Source organism: Lygodium microphyllum, chromosome 13 (assembly GCF_053477565.2).
Source record: "Lygodium microphyllum isolate KBCC chromosome 13, Lygodium_microphyllum_v1.1.10, whole genome shotgun sequence".
NCBI classification, from domain to species: Eukaryota; Viridiplantae; Streptophyta; class Polypodiopsida; order Schizaeales; family Lygodiaceae; genus Lygodium; species Lygodium microphyllum.
This window is the reverse complement of record NC_141147.1, coordinates 72622328-72642502: the sequence shown is the minus strand read 5'-3', so window position 1 is coordinate 72642502 and position 20175 is coordinate 72622328. Positions and strand designations below refer to the sequence as shown.

The window sequence follows — 20175 nt, the reverse complement described above, 5'->3', positions numbered from 1 at the left end:
CTGGTTCTTCTTCATTTCCTGCAACAAATTCCCAATATCCTTTTCCCATAAGGAAATTCGTCATTCTAAACTTCCATGCCTGGAAGTTGTTCTTGTCAAGCTTTTCAGTGACAATCTGTGAAAGAGAATCAGACGCCATTACAGAATACTGCAAGAAATTCTGTCACTGCAAAAAACACAGCTTCACCCTCACAAGGGCAAATCTGCAAAACTGGCGAAAGTGGTATTTGACCACACAGTCACTTCCTAGTGACGATTTTGCATAAACAGGAACCAAGGATGATTCTGAAACTCCCAATGTCTCTGCGCACAAGCATACGATGCAATTTCTACAGTAACTTTTCACCGACCTGTAGAACAGTGGTCGCACAGCATGAAACTGAGCCTTTTCTTGAGTGCGTGCAGAAAACTTCCGTCTGCAAAACAGGCCCCGAAATGGCCTCAAATCAAAAAAACAAGGTCGCCGAGGGCTAAAGCCCTCGCCCGCAGCATATACTGCCCTCTTGCTTCACCGCGAAGGGCGTCTCAACCTGAGACAATGCACTCCTGCAATTTCCGGCTATGCTACCTGCAGAGATCTGCTCCCAAAAAGGAAATGAAAGCAACACTGCTCCTCTTACCAGACCACCGCGAGCTTGGCTTGCTTTCTTGAGCTCCTTACCACGAACAAGGCTCTGATACCATGTCAAGATTATGGGAGAGAAGGAAGGAGTCTCGCTTGAAGCTTTCTTGCTTGCACAATGGGGGAAGACACACAAGGGTGGAGACTGAAAACAGTTTTCCTCTTTTTAGTTGTGTAAGCCAAAAGAACTCAAGTACAAAGAAATAGAAGAACCCTATATATGGGTCTCAAACCAAACTCAACTAACTAAGGTGGCATACTAACTGAGCCACGAACTAGAGTAGATAAGGATAGCTATCATGTAGCTATTATTCATGGGCGGTGTACCAACCGCGTCTGCAACTGACAAGTCGGTGACATAAATATACAACGGTCACCCTGGCGTATCACGAGTGGAGCTCGATATCTCAACATGAGGTTCCTATGCTGTAGGATAGACGAGGGTTATAGGGGACAACAAGTGAGGAAATGGTACATTCCTGGATACGTTTATTTGGTACCTTGAGCGACGTCTGTGTGAAATGTCTAAATGTTGAGCGGCGCATCGAGGGGCCAATCCCCAAGGTGTAGGAGAGTCGCAGAGGGTTGACGGCATTCAGCCGTAGGAGGAACCCCATGTGTGTGTGATTCGAGCCTTTTGGCTATGTGGAAGGGACTCCCTCTGAGGAGCAATATTGGGTTAGGATCAGTTGGACTACAACGTATTACAAACGCAATGTTTAGGAAGGCAGAGATTTTGATAGACGCTCCTGGCCGCGAGGCCGAGGGGTTGTCTTGCGCATAGTGACGAGGTCCGGCTAGTGCATGAGCCAGTGCCGGCCCGTTTTTAGGTCCATCAAGCGGTGACGATGGTGATGAGCTCCCTCCCTCTCTCTCTCTCTCTCTCTCTCTCTCTCTCTCTCTCTCTCTCTCTCTCTCTCTCTCTCTAAGTTTTAAGCTCTCTCACTCTCTCTTTCATTCTTTCTCGCAAATGTTTTCTCGGCAAATGTTACGCTCGGATTTTCGAAGCTTTTTCCTCAGACTGATGTTGCTATTAGCATCGCTATATACGTCGCTATTAACGTCTCTATTAGCCTCGCTATTAGAGTCTCTATTAGCATCACTATTTATGTCGCTATTAGCGTCGCTAATTCTATTAGCGACGCTTTTAGCGACATCGCTTTTTTGCGTCGCAAATGGCCGTCGATATTTTCCCATTCCCTTGTAGTGATCCATTGAATTCTTCTCTTCTTGGCAATGCCATTTCCTTCATTTTTAGCATCTTTTGATGCTCGTTGATGGCAGTTTTCCTTGGTTGCACACCAAAAATATGGAGCCCGAAGAGAGACACTAAGGAAAGAGGGTTTCTAGTGCAAGAAAATATATCTTGTAACATCTACAAGTTTTTGTTTCATTCTTTTGAGAACCACAACAAGGAAAAGAATAAATCTTCACGCAACATCATAGTACATATCGCCCATGGATTTGATAGAATCAATCATAATCTTCAAGATATTTATAAAATCTATAAAAAATAACAAAAAAACAAAAGAATACACCACTTTTGAATGGAAATAATCACATAGTATTCATCTTCATTTTCTTCATAGTTTTCTCTCTCAATCTCTCATAGAAAGATACATGGTTATGCATAGAATTGGCTATCTTTGACTCTCTCTTTCTCTCTCAATCAATAGTACATCATCTCCTCACTACAATACTAAATAATCACTCATAATAATCTTTCTTTGGTCATGGATGACCCTTCAAGAGGTGTGTCTGATATGAAAGGTCACCAAAGCCACTATGGTGACTCTTCATATCTCACTACTATCACTTCACTCCAGTCTTCTCTTGAGTCTTCAACAGTAATTTGAAGAAGAAATATATAATGGCTAGCAAGGAATCCATATGGCAACATGCAAATACTAGTTGAATGGCATGAGAAAGAAGATGGAGGTAAGGTTGAAGCACAACTTACCTTAATATTAGGAGATAGACTAGCATCCAAAGTGAGACTTACCTAAGAAAGAGCCATAAAAATCTCTCAAAACCATGGTCAAAGTAGAAGTTAAGTTGCTGTGATAGGCATCAAAAGAAAAGAAATATACAAATCCATAGGTATGGGTGTAGACATCCAAACCCTTATCATTTGTAGGTAGAGTTGGAAGTTTGGACCATGGATTACCTAAGGTATCATGGAACCATGAGAGTCTCCTCCTATTCCTCCTAGAGTTGTTGATGAGATACCCTTGAAGATCCTTCAACTGCTCTTGCTAGACTAAGATGGAGTCATTTTCATCATTATGACTCATATATACCAAGACTATTCTCAAATAAATATGGAGATGTTTACAAGTATACCAATACTATTCTTAGATATAAAAGCCCTCATAAAGGATGCCTGAACCCTATTGAGAATTGTATTTATCCAAAAACATTTAATATTGATCATGGTGGACATTCTATCTTGATTACTAGTAAATTTGTAATTTGCCATAAAAGAGGATACAAGTCACTTTAGTAGCTTAAGTTCTATCTTACTATATTTAAAATAGCACATACACATGGTATCAAAATTAGATGAAACTTTGGCAATATTCTAAGATAGTAGAATAAAAGGTTTGGAGTAAGTTTCAAGTGAAAACTCATTTTTTATCAAATTTGGATTTTCAAAAGTTCATGAGAATTGGATTAAAGAGCACTCAACAACGCTCTTTGGAGCTCTTTAAAAAGTTGAAAGTTTTTCTCTAGTCGTAATTCTCTTAATGCGAAAGTGTGCTTTACATATCAAAGTATTTTGTATGAAAGTATTGGCCTAATTTTAAAAAAATTGAAATGGTTTTGATTAGAAGCACTAAAATTTTGTTGTTTTTCACAAAAATGGTTTCAAATATGGACATAGAAATATACACTTTCTCACTTGTTTTCACCCTTTCTATTTTTTTCAACTAGTATTTTGTGTTGGTCCCATGTCCCTAAAACTATGTCTTCTTAATATCTTTACATAAGAATTTCATGGCAATTATTAAGTGCTTGAAGATCCATGCAAAAAAGAAGTATCCTTTCTTCATGGTTTGAGGTCAAGAACAATGCCATGGACATCCATTCAAAATCATATATATAAGCTAGATGATGTGGAAATAGAAGTAATGTTCGAGCCCTTTATGTATGTATGGGATCAATACGGAGATATTTGTCAATATAACAAGACTACACTCATAGATGAAAACCCTTATAAAGGATGTGTAAATCCTATTGAGAAATATATTAATCCAAAAATGTTTGATATTAATCATGGAGACTCTATCTTGATTAAAGAACGATTGGGAGTAAAGGCACCTGTGCCTAGCTACCCGTGTATTATTTAGTTACACTGACAGTACTCGCATGCCCACACACATGTCCATCGTAAGTAGGGGGCGCCCATCAATGTCACTTCATTATTTATTCTTTCACTAACATTTGAATAAAGGGAAGGCTAGTCACACATTATGATTGTGGAGTTTCCACATTTTATGTCTCTCTCTGTCTCTCTCTTACTCTTGCTCCTTCCACCATGGCTCTTACTCTGCTATGTGCTTCCACTTTAGGACTCACCTCCCTTCAACTAGTATCAAAGCCATTGCATCGGCATTGAGAAGCTCTTCTCCTTCAATTTACTTCATCTTGAGAAAAGCTTCAGCTTGAAGGTTCCATGGCAGTTAAACACTCTTCTTCTCAAGGTATGAATCTTGCCCTCGAGGGGTCACTCATGAATGTATGTATATATAACATGAGTTCAAAATAAGGGGTTTTTAAAATACCATTTTTTACATACAGAAGGATGTCATATAAAGGGGTTACTTACATATTGAATAAAAAAAGGTTGTGTTTTATTCAAGAAAAATTCACAGATTAGGATATATATAAATAGACCATGAACACACATTATATAGAGGATATATATATAGTGAACCCCCCAGCTCAATCTGCCTGTCCATGGCGAAGAATGTGAACCACTGCTAGAGGACGCTCCAGGTCTACTAATATTTTGTGACTGCTGCTGTGAATTCTGTGCAGCATTACCATTTTGTGCATCTACATCATCAATCACATTTACTGGGTTATACCAGCTACTCATCTCATCAAAAACAACATCTCTGCTCACTGTAAACTTACGAGTAGAAGGGTTATAGCATCTATACCCTTTCTGCTGCAGAGAGTAACCAATAAAGATGCACTTCTTAGCTTTTGGATCCAACTTGGATCTCAACTCATCTGGCACATGAACATAGGCAATGCAACCAACAATCTTCAAATGAGAAATATCTGGTTTCCTACCAGTATACCTCTCCTCTAGAGTCATCCCATGTATTGTTGCAGTGGGAGTCCTGTTCATTATGTAGACTGCTGTAGCAACTGCTTCAGCCCAGTAAAAATCTGGCAAGTCTTTTTCGTTGAGCATGGTACGAGATACCTCTACAATATGCCTGTTTTTCCTTTCTGCAATTCCATTTTGTTGTGGGGTATGACTGCATGAATATTGTTGCTTTATGCCATGCGCCTACAGGAACCTTGCAAACTCATTTGAGAGGTACTCTCCCCCTCCATCTGACCTTAGGCATTTTATTTGCAGGCCTGTTTCTTTTTCAACCATAGCTTTAAGAGTTTTGAAATGCCCAAAAACGTCACTTTTCTTTTTCATAAAATACACCCAAAATTTTTTGCTATAGTCATCAATAAAAGTGACAAAATAATGATAGCCTCCAAGAGATGTAGCTTTAGTAGTCCACACATCAGAGTGGATTAATTTCAATGGCTTCTTACTCTCGTGAACATGTCTAGGAAATGGTTTCCTTGCCTATTTTCCAAATTGGCAAGCTTCACATACCTTATGCATTGCTGCAACCTTGAATTTAGAAAATCCTGCAACAATATTTTGGGCCTTCATTGATTTAAGTCGCTGTACATTAACATGACCAATGCGTTTATGCCAGATATCAATATCTGCAACTACACCGGTCCCATGTGCAAACATTGCTGCACCCAATTCAGACATGTCTGCATCCAACGTAAACATTCTGCCCTTCTTCTTTCCTTTTGCTATCAAGCGACCTTATTTTTTATATCCTCAACAAAGCATCCATGAGGATTAAATCTGACCTGCAAGCCCTGCTCAACCATTTGACCAACAGAAACCAGATTCTTGGTGATATTCGGGACATGAAATACATCGGACAAGTATTTCTTTTTCCCATCTTGCATAGACAAAGGAAATTTTCCAATCTGCAATAGGATGTACAGTATCATCACCAATCTCAACAAATCCTAGTTTTTCAATTTTCCTTGCATTCTCCATCCATTCTGCATGACCTGTCATGTGGTTTGATGCACCTAAGTCAACATACCATACATCGTTGCTTTCTTCTGCACTTGTCACAGAATTGTTCATGTGCTACACCATAAACAAATGCTCATTTCTATCATCACCCTGTCTACTAGAAGATGCATAATTCCCTTGTTGCAATTTTCCATTCATGATGTCATTCTGCTTTTTATAGCAGTCTTTAGCCATATGATCCATTTTACCACAGTAGTAGCATTCAACATTGTTGTTTGCATTTTGGCCTCTTTGCCATCCACCACGACCTCTTTGGCTCCCCCTACCTCCAGAGTTACCACATCCTCCTCCATAGGACTAGTTTTCTTGAGTTTGCTGCATATTCTGATTTCTACCATGGCCTCCAGATCGGCCTCCTCTACCTCTGCCTCTACCTCTTCCAGCATTTGAGTAGAAGACTGCTTCTTTTGAAGTTCCTCCTGAAGAAGATGCACCACCATTTCTCTGCTCAGAAATTAGAAGAGCAATAAACTCCTCAAAATCAGGAAATCTTTCACGGACGGAAATGGATGTTCGGAACTGTGCATAATCCTTTCCTAGACCATTCAAGGTCACAGAAACTAAATCATCATCTTCCATTGGCGACCCAATGGAAGCAAGTGCATCTGCGATCTTCTTCACCTTCATGTGGTAGTCATTGATGCTCATACTTTCTCTTTGCACATTGTGTAACTCTTGCTTGAGCTGCATTTTCCTAGCTTGCGTATTTGTGCTATACATTTTTGACCGAGTATCCCATGCCTCCTTTGGCGTACTTGCATCCTGAATATGCACAATCATAGAGTCTGAAATACTGATAGACAGCTAGTACATAACTTTTCTGGCTCTCTCATGCCATGGTTTAAATGCCTGCATTTGCTGTTGATTGGGAACATCAGGAAGAACTGGTTCTTCTTCATTTCCTACAACAAATTTCCAATATCCTTTTCCCATAAGGAAATTCATCATTCTAAACTTCCATACTTGGAAGTTGTTCTTGTCAAGCTTTTCAGTGACAATCTGTGAAAAAGAATCAGACGCCATTACAGAACATGATAGACAGTGCATATGGGAATTATGGAAAAAAATTCGCAATCTCTATTACAAGCAGATCCTCCCTTCTCAAATGTGTTGTCTAAAGCAACTCATGGATCTTTACATGAAGGAGGGAAATTCTATGTCAACTAAGTTAAATGACCTTCATTCCATTATGGTCATTTGTCTTTGCAAGGGATTTAATTCAAGGGCACTCTTCTTTCCTTGTTCCTCTTAGTTACAGTACCTAAATCATGGGATATCTTTTGTATTGATATGTGTGCCAACATAGCTACTCATGGGTTACAATTGTAGGATGTGGAGGGTACACTCTTGACTAAAGAGGTTAACAAAAAGAATGTTGATGCTCTCAATACTTCACAACTAACTGATGCTTTGTCCAGGTATACTCAGTGTTGGCTCATAGATTTAGGGGCTTCCTTTCATGTGACCCCTCATAGAGAGTGGTTTTACTCCTATCGCAATATGACTAGATCTATCTCTTTGGATAATAGCTTGGCATTGGAGATAGTTGGTATTGGTGGTGTCCAACTGCAATTTGATTCAAGTTGCATATTTACTCTTTATGATATATGTCATATACTGACTCTCACAAAGAGTCTTATGTCTATTGGAACTTTCGATGATGTAGGTTACGGAGCTTCTTTTAGTGATTCCTCATGGAAGAATATCCATGGGAATCTTGTCATTATGTACATAGTGCTAAGTCTAATACTCTCTACCCCGTACTTGTATCTGGGTCAATTGATCATATTTTGGCAGTGGTGGATGCAAATCCACATGTATCTTTGTAGCATCGTCGCCTTGGGCACATATCCTTGAAAGGAATGAAAAGACTTGCTTATTTGTAGTATCTTTCATCCCTTAACTATAAATGCTTTGAGTCTTATAAGCATTATTTATATGGTAGGAAAACACGTAATATATATAAAAATTCTAGTGGTATGACATGCATGGGTGAGCCATTGCTTCTTGTCTATCTAGATGTATGTGGTCCATGTCATGCAAGTCATTAGGTGGCATGAAGTATTTCATTCCTTTCATTGATGACTATATGCATAAGGTTTGGGCATATCCTATCAAGCATAAATAATAAGTCTTGGCTACATTTCAACGTTGTCTTACTTTGGTTGAGAACCAATCTATGTATAGACTCTTTGCTTGGAGGCAAACATGATCTGGTGAAAGGGGGACCGGCTTAGCGTAGCCTGTTGGCCCCGATTCTTCTGTCTGCGTTTGGGTTTTTATTGCTTGTGTGTGTTGATGATGTTTACATAGGGTCATAAAAGTCATTGTTTATTTATATACATATCCATGAGTCCATGTCGCTTTACGAGGATAAAAACCAATTGTAGAACTTAGGATTGTACTGGAGTGTGGCACATGCATCCAGCACTCGTGGCAGCTTACTCAATACCAATAGATATTTTGCCACATCGAGCAGCATGGAACCTTGTCCGAGTCTACTGGCAACGTGTAACTCCTCCTCAGTGAGAACCTTATCAATAAAAGGGCTCTCTAAGCTAGTTCCAACTAAGTCCATACCCCGAATGTCATTTAGCACTCGAAGGGAAGTTGGTGCCACATAGGTTGGGTCTCTTTGAGACCGCCATTTGGACAATCCCTCCTCAGAGATTGTCATGATCTGAGTCCCTAGTTCGGCCATTGCAACGCGGCATTCGCACCAACACTGCTCAAATTGACTCTGGCTTACTGACAGTCGCTTTAGTTGCTCTATGTCTACGAGATTCAGTCGGGGCAGAGCACTTCATTGAACGTGACGGTTAAGCGCAATTTGTCAGCCTCCTCTCAGAGATGAGTCGCATGCGTTCATGTAAGAGCTTGTTATAGTGCTCGTCAAGATGTTCTTGCTCTTCCCAAGATAAGGGGAATGGAAAGTATTCTTCGAGCTGCTCCTTAGGGAATGCGCCCATGTTCGCAAGGACGTAGACACGTGCGAACACTTTGAGCTTAGCATCCAATTCAGTTAAGCATTCTGTGACACTTCTATGTTCAACGAAGGCTTTCTCGGTTGCTATCTCATGCAAAGTTCTAAGAGCTTCCTTAGGCTTTAGCATAGCTGGGGGCTCAGGCCTAGATGAGCAAGATTGGTCAATGCTAGGATTGCTTATGCTCTCAGGGATTGTGCCCTTTTCCGGAGGTTTTGCTGCTATTTTGTCACGGTTCTTCTCGGATGTGACTAGTATAGATTTGTCACCTGCTGTGACGACGTTGTATCCACTCTTGATTGGTCAATGTGAGTTCTATTGTCTGTGGATTGAGTGTTGAGAGCAACTGTTGATGGCAACGGCTGGCTTGATTTTTCAGAGTACACAGATGTGACTGAGGTTTCACCGCTATTAGGAGAGACATCAATGGGTTCATTGACTTGATGCTTTATTCCCCAGCTCTCCCTCGCCCTTGGTCTCAATGCTCTTGGGGTCCACAACCACCTGCAACTATTGTTTTTTTCATTGTTTCCTCCTCTTTTTCTTGGTCAACGCAGGTGCATCTAACGTCTCAAGACCCTGGACTAGGTCAACCGTTGATGTGCTTGGTTGGCCTCAGCATTCTCTTTCTCTAGTGTGTCCTTATGGGACATGACCCTGGCCTGCTGAATAGCCTTGCTAGGTTGTGAGAGTACAACTACCTCCCTTCTTGGAGAGTCTAGCTCTTCAGCCAACTCCCTTGTGTTTAACTCCTCCAGCCTAGGCTTTAGGCACTTTGAAAGTGCTGGAGTTGTCGAGGGATTTGGTTGCGACACCTCCTCCACCGGTAAACTACTAAGGACACGTTCCACAAGGGGCATTGTCACGGCCAAGGGCTGTGACTGTTGTGATCCCTGATTGGAAGTAGTAGCAGCTAGTTCAGTGGATTGGCCACCATTGGTAGACTGCGGTGTCAAGTCCCTAGGTAGATCAGAAGTGGTCATGCCTTTTGTTGCCTTTTGCACCTTCACTTGTGTAGGTTGAGCAGCAGCACGAGGCTGCTCTTGCCGTGCTTCCCGTGTCCATTTAGGTGAAGAGGATGTAGGAGATTTGGGACTCCTACGTGGGCTTGGTACTGACTAGAGAATTTGCTCGTGATTGTCAGATGATTCTGTCATTAGCTTTGTTGAGCAATCAACCTTGCCATGAGCAATGTTGTGCCTATGGTGCTCATTATCCTCGTGGGAAGTCAAAGGCTCCTTGGGCACTAGTGGACCTTGTGCATGCTTGATAGTTACCTCTGATATCTGCTTGCTAAGCCTGCTAGACTGAGGATCTACTTTTTGGTAGGTCATGTTTGGCTTCTTGATTTCAATCGTGAGGGGCTCAATCACTCCAATATTTTTGGTTCGAGATGTGGATTTTCGTTTAGGTTTCCCCTTACGCCTCTTTGCTTTTGAAATAATTTGGGCTTCTGACAGAGGTGGTTTAGCAGGGGGTTTTGGTACCCAAATCCATCGGTTGCCTGCATAATACCCTTGAGTATGAAGCAACGCCTTGGATATCCATCGTGGCGTTGTGCTAGCTCTCCATCGATGCCTTCGCCTATAAGGCTTAGGCTTCTTTCGTGGTCTTCTACGATATTTGTGAGTCCAAACCCTATCCTTACCCTTGTCTCCTAACCTTTTTGTCTCAAGTATGGCCTCACTCATTGGTTCTCTCCATTCAACCTACTCTTGTATCAACTCTTTCAACAACTCCTTACTCTCATTACTAGGATTGCTTGGTATGTCAGAATGCTCCTTTCCCTTCCCTCGAGGTTTGGTGAGGTCACCCTTGCTAAAGGTTGTGAGTATCCTCACACCTGGTAGTGTCAGGTGTATCCTCTGTGCTACATAGTCGGCCTCACACTTGGTCGCCCTTTTGAAGGGTTTTCCTAGGAGGGTTTCTTTCCCGCAACTAGCATTGTTTGGAGGAACATGAAATAGGATAGGCAAGCTTTCCATTTCAATTGTCGCAAGGATTTTGCACTTCCCTATGAGTGCTTGTGGGTGTCCCCCATAAGGGCTAAGAGTTGCACTGGTCGGTGTGAGCTCTGGTTGGCCTAGTAGGGTCCATGATTCATAGGTCAAGATGTTAAAATCTGCTCCTTCATCAATCAGAGCATCGATAGTATGCTCTCTTTTCGCAGTGAGTTTGACCCTAAGATACGCCGGTGGTACTATGTCTTCATCTTTCGGGTCTTGGCTTGTAAATTTAAGCCTTCTAATGCCTTTGAGTCCCTAACTGCATGACCGGGTGTGGGTTCTCCACCAATGTCTTGGGTTGTCTGTGCAGTGTTGCTCAAGGTACATATCTCGTTAAGAGTGTCAAGTTTAGTCATCCTCGCATTGATAGCTTGACGATGTTGCATTCTGCTTCGACTAGACGCAGTTTGAACACAATGTACATGTGTTCTTGTGGTGTGACCTCTTTGCCCTGGATGGCTAGATTGGCCCGTTGAGGTTCTAGGGTCTCTATTTCTCTCTGTTCGGGTATGGGCTTTTGGTTGCTCTTTTACAAGTGAGGATCCATGCTCGTGTAGAGCCATTACTACACTAGGGTCTAATTTGGAGGACCTGTCACGACGTGCGTTTTCCCTCCAACCTACTAGGGGGAGGTGCGGAGGGGGCAGAGCCCCCTCTGCGGGGGTCCGGGGGTCCGACGGCCGTTACGGTAAAAGCCATGCACAATTTGGAGGACCGTTTATAGCCAAATTTTGAACCACGTGCTCTAAATTTTAGCCGAGTGATGGATCTGTGATGTGTCTTTAGCTCTACGTAGTCTTTGGGGTCAATCTCGGGGTTTAGATGTGTCAAAATTTGTGTTCTAGATACCTGTCTGATTTTGACAGTTTTCCGTCCAATTCTCAGATGTCCGATTTTCAGGAGTCCGATTATCAGAATCGGACATCCGATTTCAGGTTGGTCCGATTGGCTCAGTGGTCCGATTTTGGTCACGTCCGATTCTGGGACTCAAACATCTTGGTCCGATTCTGGACTGGTCCGATTCTGAGTGGTCCGATTCTGGGAATCGGATTGGACAGGGTGGTCCGATTGCCTCAATCGGACTCGGACAGAATGATCCGAGTGGTCCGAGTCCGATGTCCGAGTGGTCCGATTTCCAAAATCGGACGGGTTGGTCCAAGTGGTCCAAGAACAGGATGGTCCAATCGGACAGTTGTTCAAGCGTTCGATTATGGACTGGTCCGATTCTGGACGGGTCCGATTCTAGGACTTGGACGAGCTGGTCCAACTACACGGCCGACAGCCCATGAGTTGCACGCGATGCCTCTGGACTGACGTCTACTACACCGAATCGTCCAACGCCTTCCAGATAGATGTAAGACACTACAAGGGAATGCCAGACATGCCTGGAACCACTGGTGCTTGAATCAAACGGCACTCCAAGGATCTGTGCCCCTATTTCCCTGTTTTAGCCTGTTATATAGCAACAGAGAACCCTACTGTTTGTTTCTTTTTCTTTGTTTTTTCCTATCCTAAATGTATCCAAATCACAAAGTAAATACCTACACTACTCCATCTCACAACATAAATCTCAAAAAATCAAAAAACCTACTTGCCAAGGAGATCCAATACCATCTTCAACCCCCTCCTTTCCTACCTATCTCAAGCACCGGTTCGGGAAAAACCCTACTCCAATGCTCGATTCGAAGCGCGCAAGCGCTCAAGGCTTGAATCCGTTGGTCCCGGCAACGGAACCAAAATGTGGGAGCTTTCACTCAACCGCCAAGATCCACGGACCGCTTATTGTTTCAAGCGTTCCAAGCCGAGCACTAATGGCTACCTCTCACATAACTGACGCGCCATCCATATCTACGGGTGTAGTGAGCTTACCTCCGTGCCGTTCGAGTTACCTCCTCTCCCGCACACTCTGGTAGCTCCACGATCCAAGTGCAAGCTTCAAGCAAGCTCCATCCTCAAGCTCCACGCTCCAAGCTCCATTGCCGCGAGCAAGACAAGAGAAGAGAAGAGAAGAGAAGAAGAGAGGAGAAGATGGAGAGCTTCTCCTCCTCGGTCCCTCACCCTTACACACTCACTCCCTCACACTCTCACACTCCCTCTCTCAAGCACAAGCTCAAGCAAGCAAGAAGAAGAAGAAGAAGAAGAAGAAGAGAGCTACTTTTGGCCACACACAAGAATGAGCTTCTCATTCACTTTTCAACTTTATATACAAAACCCTAAATCCCTTTTGGGCGGTCATCTCCTTTTCCCCTTTTTTACATGGCCGACCGTAGCCTAGGCCATTTTTCCCATTGTCCTTCTATCTTCCTAGCTTCCTTTCCACCGCCCGTCTACATTTACAAATTGCACGGGTGAGAGCCCGGCGCTCCTTGAATTAAACCATGATGTGCTTGCACTCTTTTACAAAAGTTTTGACTTGCGCTTTTCCTTGTGCGTCTTTCTCCCTTATTTAGGACTCTTCTCCTTGCGTGTCTTTGTCTTCCGTTTCTCTTTGCCTTGGCCTTTGTCTTTGTCTTTTGCTTTAGCTTTTCCGAATTTTCCACCTTCGTTTGTTTGAGGGTTAACAGTATCCCATGATTTAGGTACTCTAACTAAGAGGAACAAGGGAAGAAGAGTGCCCTTGAATTCAATCCCTTGCAAAGACAAATGACCATAATGGAATGAAGGTCATTTAACTTAGTTGACATAGAATTTCCCTCCTTCATGCAAAGATCCATGAGTTGCTTTAGCCAATACATTTGAGAAGGGAGGATGTGCTTGTACTAGACATTGCGAATTTTTTTCCATAATTCCCATGTGCACTGTCTATCATATAAAACCTTATAGAAAACCTCATTAGAGAGAGATAATATGATGGTGGACTTACATAGCTCATCTAATTCATCCCAATCCTTTACATAAATAAGTTTAGCTTGACAACCTTATGTTTCAAAGGCCTAACTTACATTTTTTGCACTAAAACTTGTCGGATTTGGACCTTCAAGTAGCTATAGTTGGTGCCATCCAACTTGTCAATATTAAAAATAGCACTGTCACTTGAGCCACTAGTCATAATGATGGCACTACAAATAGTCACAAAACCACTGCTAAATCAAGCTAAAAACAAGGGGTACTCACCAAGTAATGAACTATCCACAAACTCAATAGAAAGAACCTATCAAATGAAGATGATTGCTTGCATAAATAGTGTAGTAAACTGCAATTACAACATGTTGAAGATGAAATACATCAATAAGAAATCAATATGAAAGAGGAAAAATCACTAATATAAGACAAACCACAACTTCTAGGGAATAGCTCCAACTAACAGTGAGTGAACATGTAAGTGGCAATGGGATTTGTCAAAGGATAAGTGTATTAGGCTGAGATACATCCCATAGACATAACCATCATGCATAGAGTAGGTCTCATGGGTAACATAAGAGACCAACTAAAGGCACAACAAATTGACCAATGTAACGAAAGCTCAATACATAACCAACCAAGATGCATACATCACTAACAACATCATGCCAGCGGTAGGTGTTGGCCTAATGTTAGATCAACCCACTAAGCATGTACATGTCACCAAGTCCTACAATCTCACTATAAGACCCTCAACATTGAATCAAATTATTAATGTAACATCCAAGTGTTGAGCAGTGGCTCCCACTAGAACAAAAGTAGAATAAAAAATGAGCAAACACTTGCAAGCGATTAAATCCAAGGACACTCTTCTTCCCTTATTCTTCTTAGTTACACTACCTAAATCATGGAATACCTTTCATACTCCTATGCATGCCAACATACCTACTAATGGATTACAATTGTAGGATGTAGAGGGTACACTCTTGACTAAAGAGATTAATAAAAAGAATGTTGATGCTTCTTGTACCTCTTATGCTTTGATACTTAGAGGCAATAATGGTAGGAGTGGTAATGGCGGGTAAGTTCCATGGTCCTCGTTGACTTGTCATTACTATGGGAAAGTAGGGCATATTTGGCCATAGTGCCATAAGATGCATGAGGATAAGCACAAAGAAAAGAGCAATGGTAAATTATAGGACAACAATGATAATTGCAGCATGTCCCTAGCAAATCAAGAGTTAAGATTAAAGAGATTAATGTTGTGTAGACTAATTCTAATGATGATTTCATACTTTTAGCTTCTTTTCTTGATACTTCATAGCTAATTGATGCTTTATCAAGGTATACTCAGTGTTGGTTCATAGATTTAGGGTGCTTCCTTTCATGTGACCTCGCATAGAGAGTGGTTTCACTCCTATCGTAGCATGACTTGATTTGTTCTTTTAGATAATAACTTGGCATTGGAGATAGTTAGTATTAGTGATGTCAAACTGTAGTTTGATTCAAGTTGCATATTTACTCTTCATGATGTACATCATGTATCACCTCTCACAAAGAGCCTTATCTCTATGATGGCACTTTGGATGATGCAGGTTACGTAGTTTCTTTTGATGATTCCTCATGGAAGATTAATGTGGGAATCTTGTAATTGTATGTGGTACTAAGTCCAATACTCTCTACCCCTTGCTTGTATCTACGTCAATTGACCATATTTTGGCTAGTATGAATTTAGTTCCACATGTATCTCTATGGCATCGTCGCCTTGGGCACATGTCCTTGAAAGAAATGAAAATGCTTACTTATTTGCAATATCTTCAGTCCCTTGACTATAAGTACTTTGAGTCTTGTGATCATCGTTTATATGGCAAATAGACACAAAATACACATAAAAAGTCTGGTATGACATGCATGGCTAAGCCATTGGCTCTTGTTCATTTGGATGTATGTGGTCCCATGCCATGCAATTTGTTAAGTGGTGCGAAGTATTTGTTACTTTTAGTGATGTGAAGTGACCGAAGATTTTACTAATGTAAATTCTGATGGCAAGTCTTGATCTTCTAAAACAAATTTATGCATACTTGTATCCTAGTTTTCATCGGTATTCCCTTCATCTCTTTTAGGGTCACTTTATCTCATTCTAATAACAAGTTTGAAGAGTGTTAGATTAATGAAGTTTGGGGTTTTCTTCCTTATCTATCTTCAACTGAAACCCTTTAGGAACTTGAGTTCTTAGTTGATATTTAAAGCATTGGTGATGCAATGCTAGAGGAAGGACCTCTTAAGCCCCATACTATTTACCACAAGCTTGCTACCAGAAATAGAAAATATCAAATCATTTATAGAACATTGGAATTATACATATTTAGGAATTGAAATTGAACCCTTCTAGTCTCTTTGTAAAATGAATTTCATACCACATAATTCATTTCATTTAAAGAGGCATAAAGCAAGCTAGATCTTATTCTTTCAAAAAGGTATACTTTTGCTAGCATATCTCTTTAGACATTAGACTGATGAAATTTAAGGGAGATCGCCATTGGTGGTTGGCAAAAGATAGTTTTCCTATGAAGAGAGTAGACTATTAGCCACATTGTAATATCAATGCTACATCCAAATAAATAAATAGAGGAAGAATAAGGCCATAACAAAGCTAAGTGGCCATGGAAAATGGTGAAGTCAAATAGTTTTCATATATGTTGTATATTCCTTACGTTAAGAGAAATGTATTATTAGTAACTTTCATAACTCATGTTGGCCATCAAGTGAGGTTCACCAGCACAAATGCGAAAATCCTCGACAGTATTCATAAAGCTATTGGAAAAGGAGAAAGAAGGAACAACCTGCATGAGCTAAGTTCTCTTGCAGCCACCATGAAAGGGTGAGTAGGAGTGAGAGAGAAGAGCATAAGTGAAGCAAGTGCAAGAGCTATGGAGGTTTGAACAAGAGAGCAAGACTGGTGTGTGGAAACTTCCAACAGTCACAATGTGTGACCTACATTCCCTTTATTATTGTATCATTTAAAAAAATAAGAAATAAAGATAAGAGTGATGAGTTGTCATAACATTTAAAAAGATTTCATTGCCACATAATCTAAGCTTTATCAAAAAGTAAGTTCAAGGCTCAAATGTTTTTTGGTTTCAAGTGCAATCAAGGAAATGTTCTCAAAATGACATGTGCTCCAAAGTATATATGTAAAATAAGTTCATATCATAATGCTTGTGTCTTGTGAATCCACAAGTTAGCTTTTTTCAAATAAGAAACTAACTGTGGAAACAATAAAACATGTATTATATCCCACAAAACCCAATATAAGAAGACCTTAAGCCTAAAGTTTAGAGTCAATTGCAACATTATGTGTTAGTTTGAGTGCATAGTTTAGTAAAGTCCTTCCAAACTACTAGTAAGGCAGTTATCTACTTTAGCATGCAACCATGAATCACATATCATTGTGAAAGATAAGTTTCTAAGTAAGACCTTAAAAAGGTTCTGTGATGATACATGAACAGGGAACCATGAGAGGCACCATCCGATCGCTATTATAAATTGACCTCAAAGCTCATTAACTCTATCTCTTCAATCTCTATACCAATTGGCCTTAAATCGACATTTCTAAGGATATAAAAACATCCCACAAAGAGAAATATCAACCCAAATAATCTCATGTAGATACGATTGTTGCCATTATGTCCAATGAGGATCACGAATGAGCCTCCTTACAAATTGTCTTCAAGTGGAAAAATCCTCACTATGTGAGACTAGATGAAAACAACATAAGGTTCTTGTGTCCCTTTAGTTACAAATGAGATTATTCGTGTATAACCAAAAAAATTTGTGGAGCTTGCGAAAGCCAAAATTCAAGTGGCCATGGTAAGTGTGCACACCGCACCTTCTCTTTACATCATGTTAGCAAAAGAATGGCTTTTAATCTTGGTGGAGATTTATTCATGAACTGTTTAGCAAGAAGGTAGATCAAGTGGTGGGGGTTCAAGAGTTTGCTGAGGACCAACACCATTGTTGACTAGGAATGCTGTTTCTAAACCCCAGCTTGTGTGCACCTCCAAATGGCAATGCATGAACCATATACCTGATCCTCATAACATGAATGTATTAGAGTTCTTTGTTTTTTCAAAATTTACCAACTTCATGAAATTAGATAATGTATATGAATGCATATGGACTTTTACAATCCATGAATATGTATGTCTTGCTATTAGCAACAATATATTGATAAGTTTAAAGTGCTTTCAAAAACATGTGAAGGGTTTTTTACATTTCCACTTGTTCTCATGAGTTTTGTGCATCTCCAATTTTAGCTATAGGATCGGTTCTATTTTCTCTTTACCCCTTTTAACTATACTAAAATAATAAATATTTACCTGGATTATCGGCTAGGAAGTGTATTGCTACCCATCCTCCCTTTGGAACATTGACTGTGTTGCGCTCTGGAGGGTCCACCAAGTTGAAATTTTGGGGATCTAATGTGCCATTGTAGTTGCCTATGCCCTTACCCACGATGAAGAAATTGAAACCATGGAGATGGATGGGGTGACTCTCCGTCCCAAGGATGTTGGTACCTTGCAAAACAAGTTGCACACTAGAGTTGAAAGAAAGGCGGCTAACTCTCGTCCCTCTCAAAGGGGCTAGATTCCTAGGTTGAGTCCCGGTAAAGTTGAATTGTATAGTAGGATTGTCTGGAAAGTCAGTGGTGAAGATGCCATTAAGGTTCTTCCTTAAGAAGTAGGTTTGAAGTAGAGCAGTACTGGGAAGGTTAAATGAGATGTTGTTTACGGCTGCTGAGAACTTGCCACCGGATGGACCTTGACATTGCTTATTATGTGGGCATGGTTTTCTTGCTAGTCCAACCGTGAAGAATAAGTGGCGGTCCACAGTTTGGGGCACTTTGGCTGGGTATTTGTGTGAGTTGAGGCTTCGAAGGCTACTACTAAAATTGTTAGCTATGATGGTGTCATTGTAAGGTGGAAGGGTTGGCATTAGTGGTTGTTGTTGCATGCTAGTATTGGATCCTGAGAAAAACCCCTTATATTCCAAAACTCCAGTCGCGGTACTATTGTCAAAAGGAATTGTGGGGCCTGCTGAGTCATAGGCCCTTGCTACAATGAAGTACCTGATAGACATCGGAAACATTTCTTTATGGGTGAGCATAAGCACATAAAATCAATACTTGTGTAACTAGCAATTTAAATGGAGTTCAAACAGTCAATATTGCATTTTTCTCTTTCGATTTTCTTAATGTATATAGAACTACGATTATGTGCCAATTATGGAACCTTATCACCCGAGATTACCTGCCGTCTTGTTGGGTGGTGCTGAGTAAGGCATTGGTTGTTTGGCCAGGAGCAATCCGAATGACATTCGTGGAAAGGGGTTTTGTATACGATGCATCGACCTCCACCACTAACAGTGTGTGGTTTGCAATGCTGAGGAAAAGCTCCTGGTTTAGCCCGGCATTCACGATTCTCAAAAGATAGGTCTTATTCCTCTCAACGTGGAGCTTAAACATGCCTAAAATAATGCATTGAAGATGTTAGTAGAAGATGGAAGCATATGTGTATGGTGCCCTGAACTCAAGTTTTAGACATAATGTCACTATAGCCAAAGTTCAAAGTGTTTTGTAAAATGTAACAAGATCGGGTTTGAAAAACAGGGAGACCTTCATATATACACATATTTCAGGTTTAGGAGCCTATAGTTAGTTTCAAATGCAAAGGTCAAACGATCCTAGTCCACACCTCATGATCTTTCCTCGTGTTTTGTGGTGAGAAGTCGGCAATGTCTTGAATTGTGTGCACCTTCTTACCTTTAGAGGAGCAATTGTATAGAGCTCCAGGCTCGCCGCTGATGGTGTAAGCATTAGAAACGTTGGGGCCAGCTCCTGATTGCAACGCTTGCTTGATCACCAGTTCCGTATCCGAGTTCCACCATTCACCTAACATGGCATTTTGAATGAATATTAAATGGCTATATGTACTAGAATGATTGAAGCTTAGTTTGAAGGCAATTTGAATCTGTAACTACGCAAATAGAATTTCTTTCAAACTTACCAAGAACCAAAGGTATTTCCTTGGTGGGAGTCGGGAAGGGATAAGGTGTGTGGAGTTCGGGGAGGATGACAAGAGCCCCGTGGACGGTGGCGCGCATCCAAGATATGTGGGCATGCCAGAAAAGGGTCCCCCTTTGGCCGAGGAACGTAAAGTTATAGAGGTATTTGTGGCCGGGCTGGATTGGACATTGGGTAATGTAAGCCGGTTCATCGAACCAACCGGTGCGTAGTTGTCTAACTCCGTGCCTTGAAGAATATGTCAAGGCACAAGGGGAAGTAATTATGGACATGGATAA

General features: G+C 41.0%; 1 protein-coding gene across 1 annotated transcript; it reads right to left on the bottom strand.

Annotated features, from left to right (window-relative positions):
• Positions 1-17473: 17473 nt before the first annotated feature.
• On the bottom strand, positions 17474-19772 carry LOC148026758 (laccase-12-like). Its single transcript, XM_087690340.1, has 4 exons — positions 19637-19772; positions 19125-19341; positions 18195-18943; positions 17474-17902 (listed from the first exon to the last, which is right to left on the bottom strand). Exons 1-4 carry the CDS (start codon positions 19770-19772, stop codon positions 17772-17774), a joined length of 1233 nt encoding a protein of 410 aa, XP_087546466.1. The 3' UTR covers positions 17474-17771.
• Positions 19773-20175: the final 403 nt, after the last annotated feature.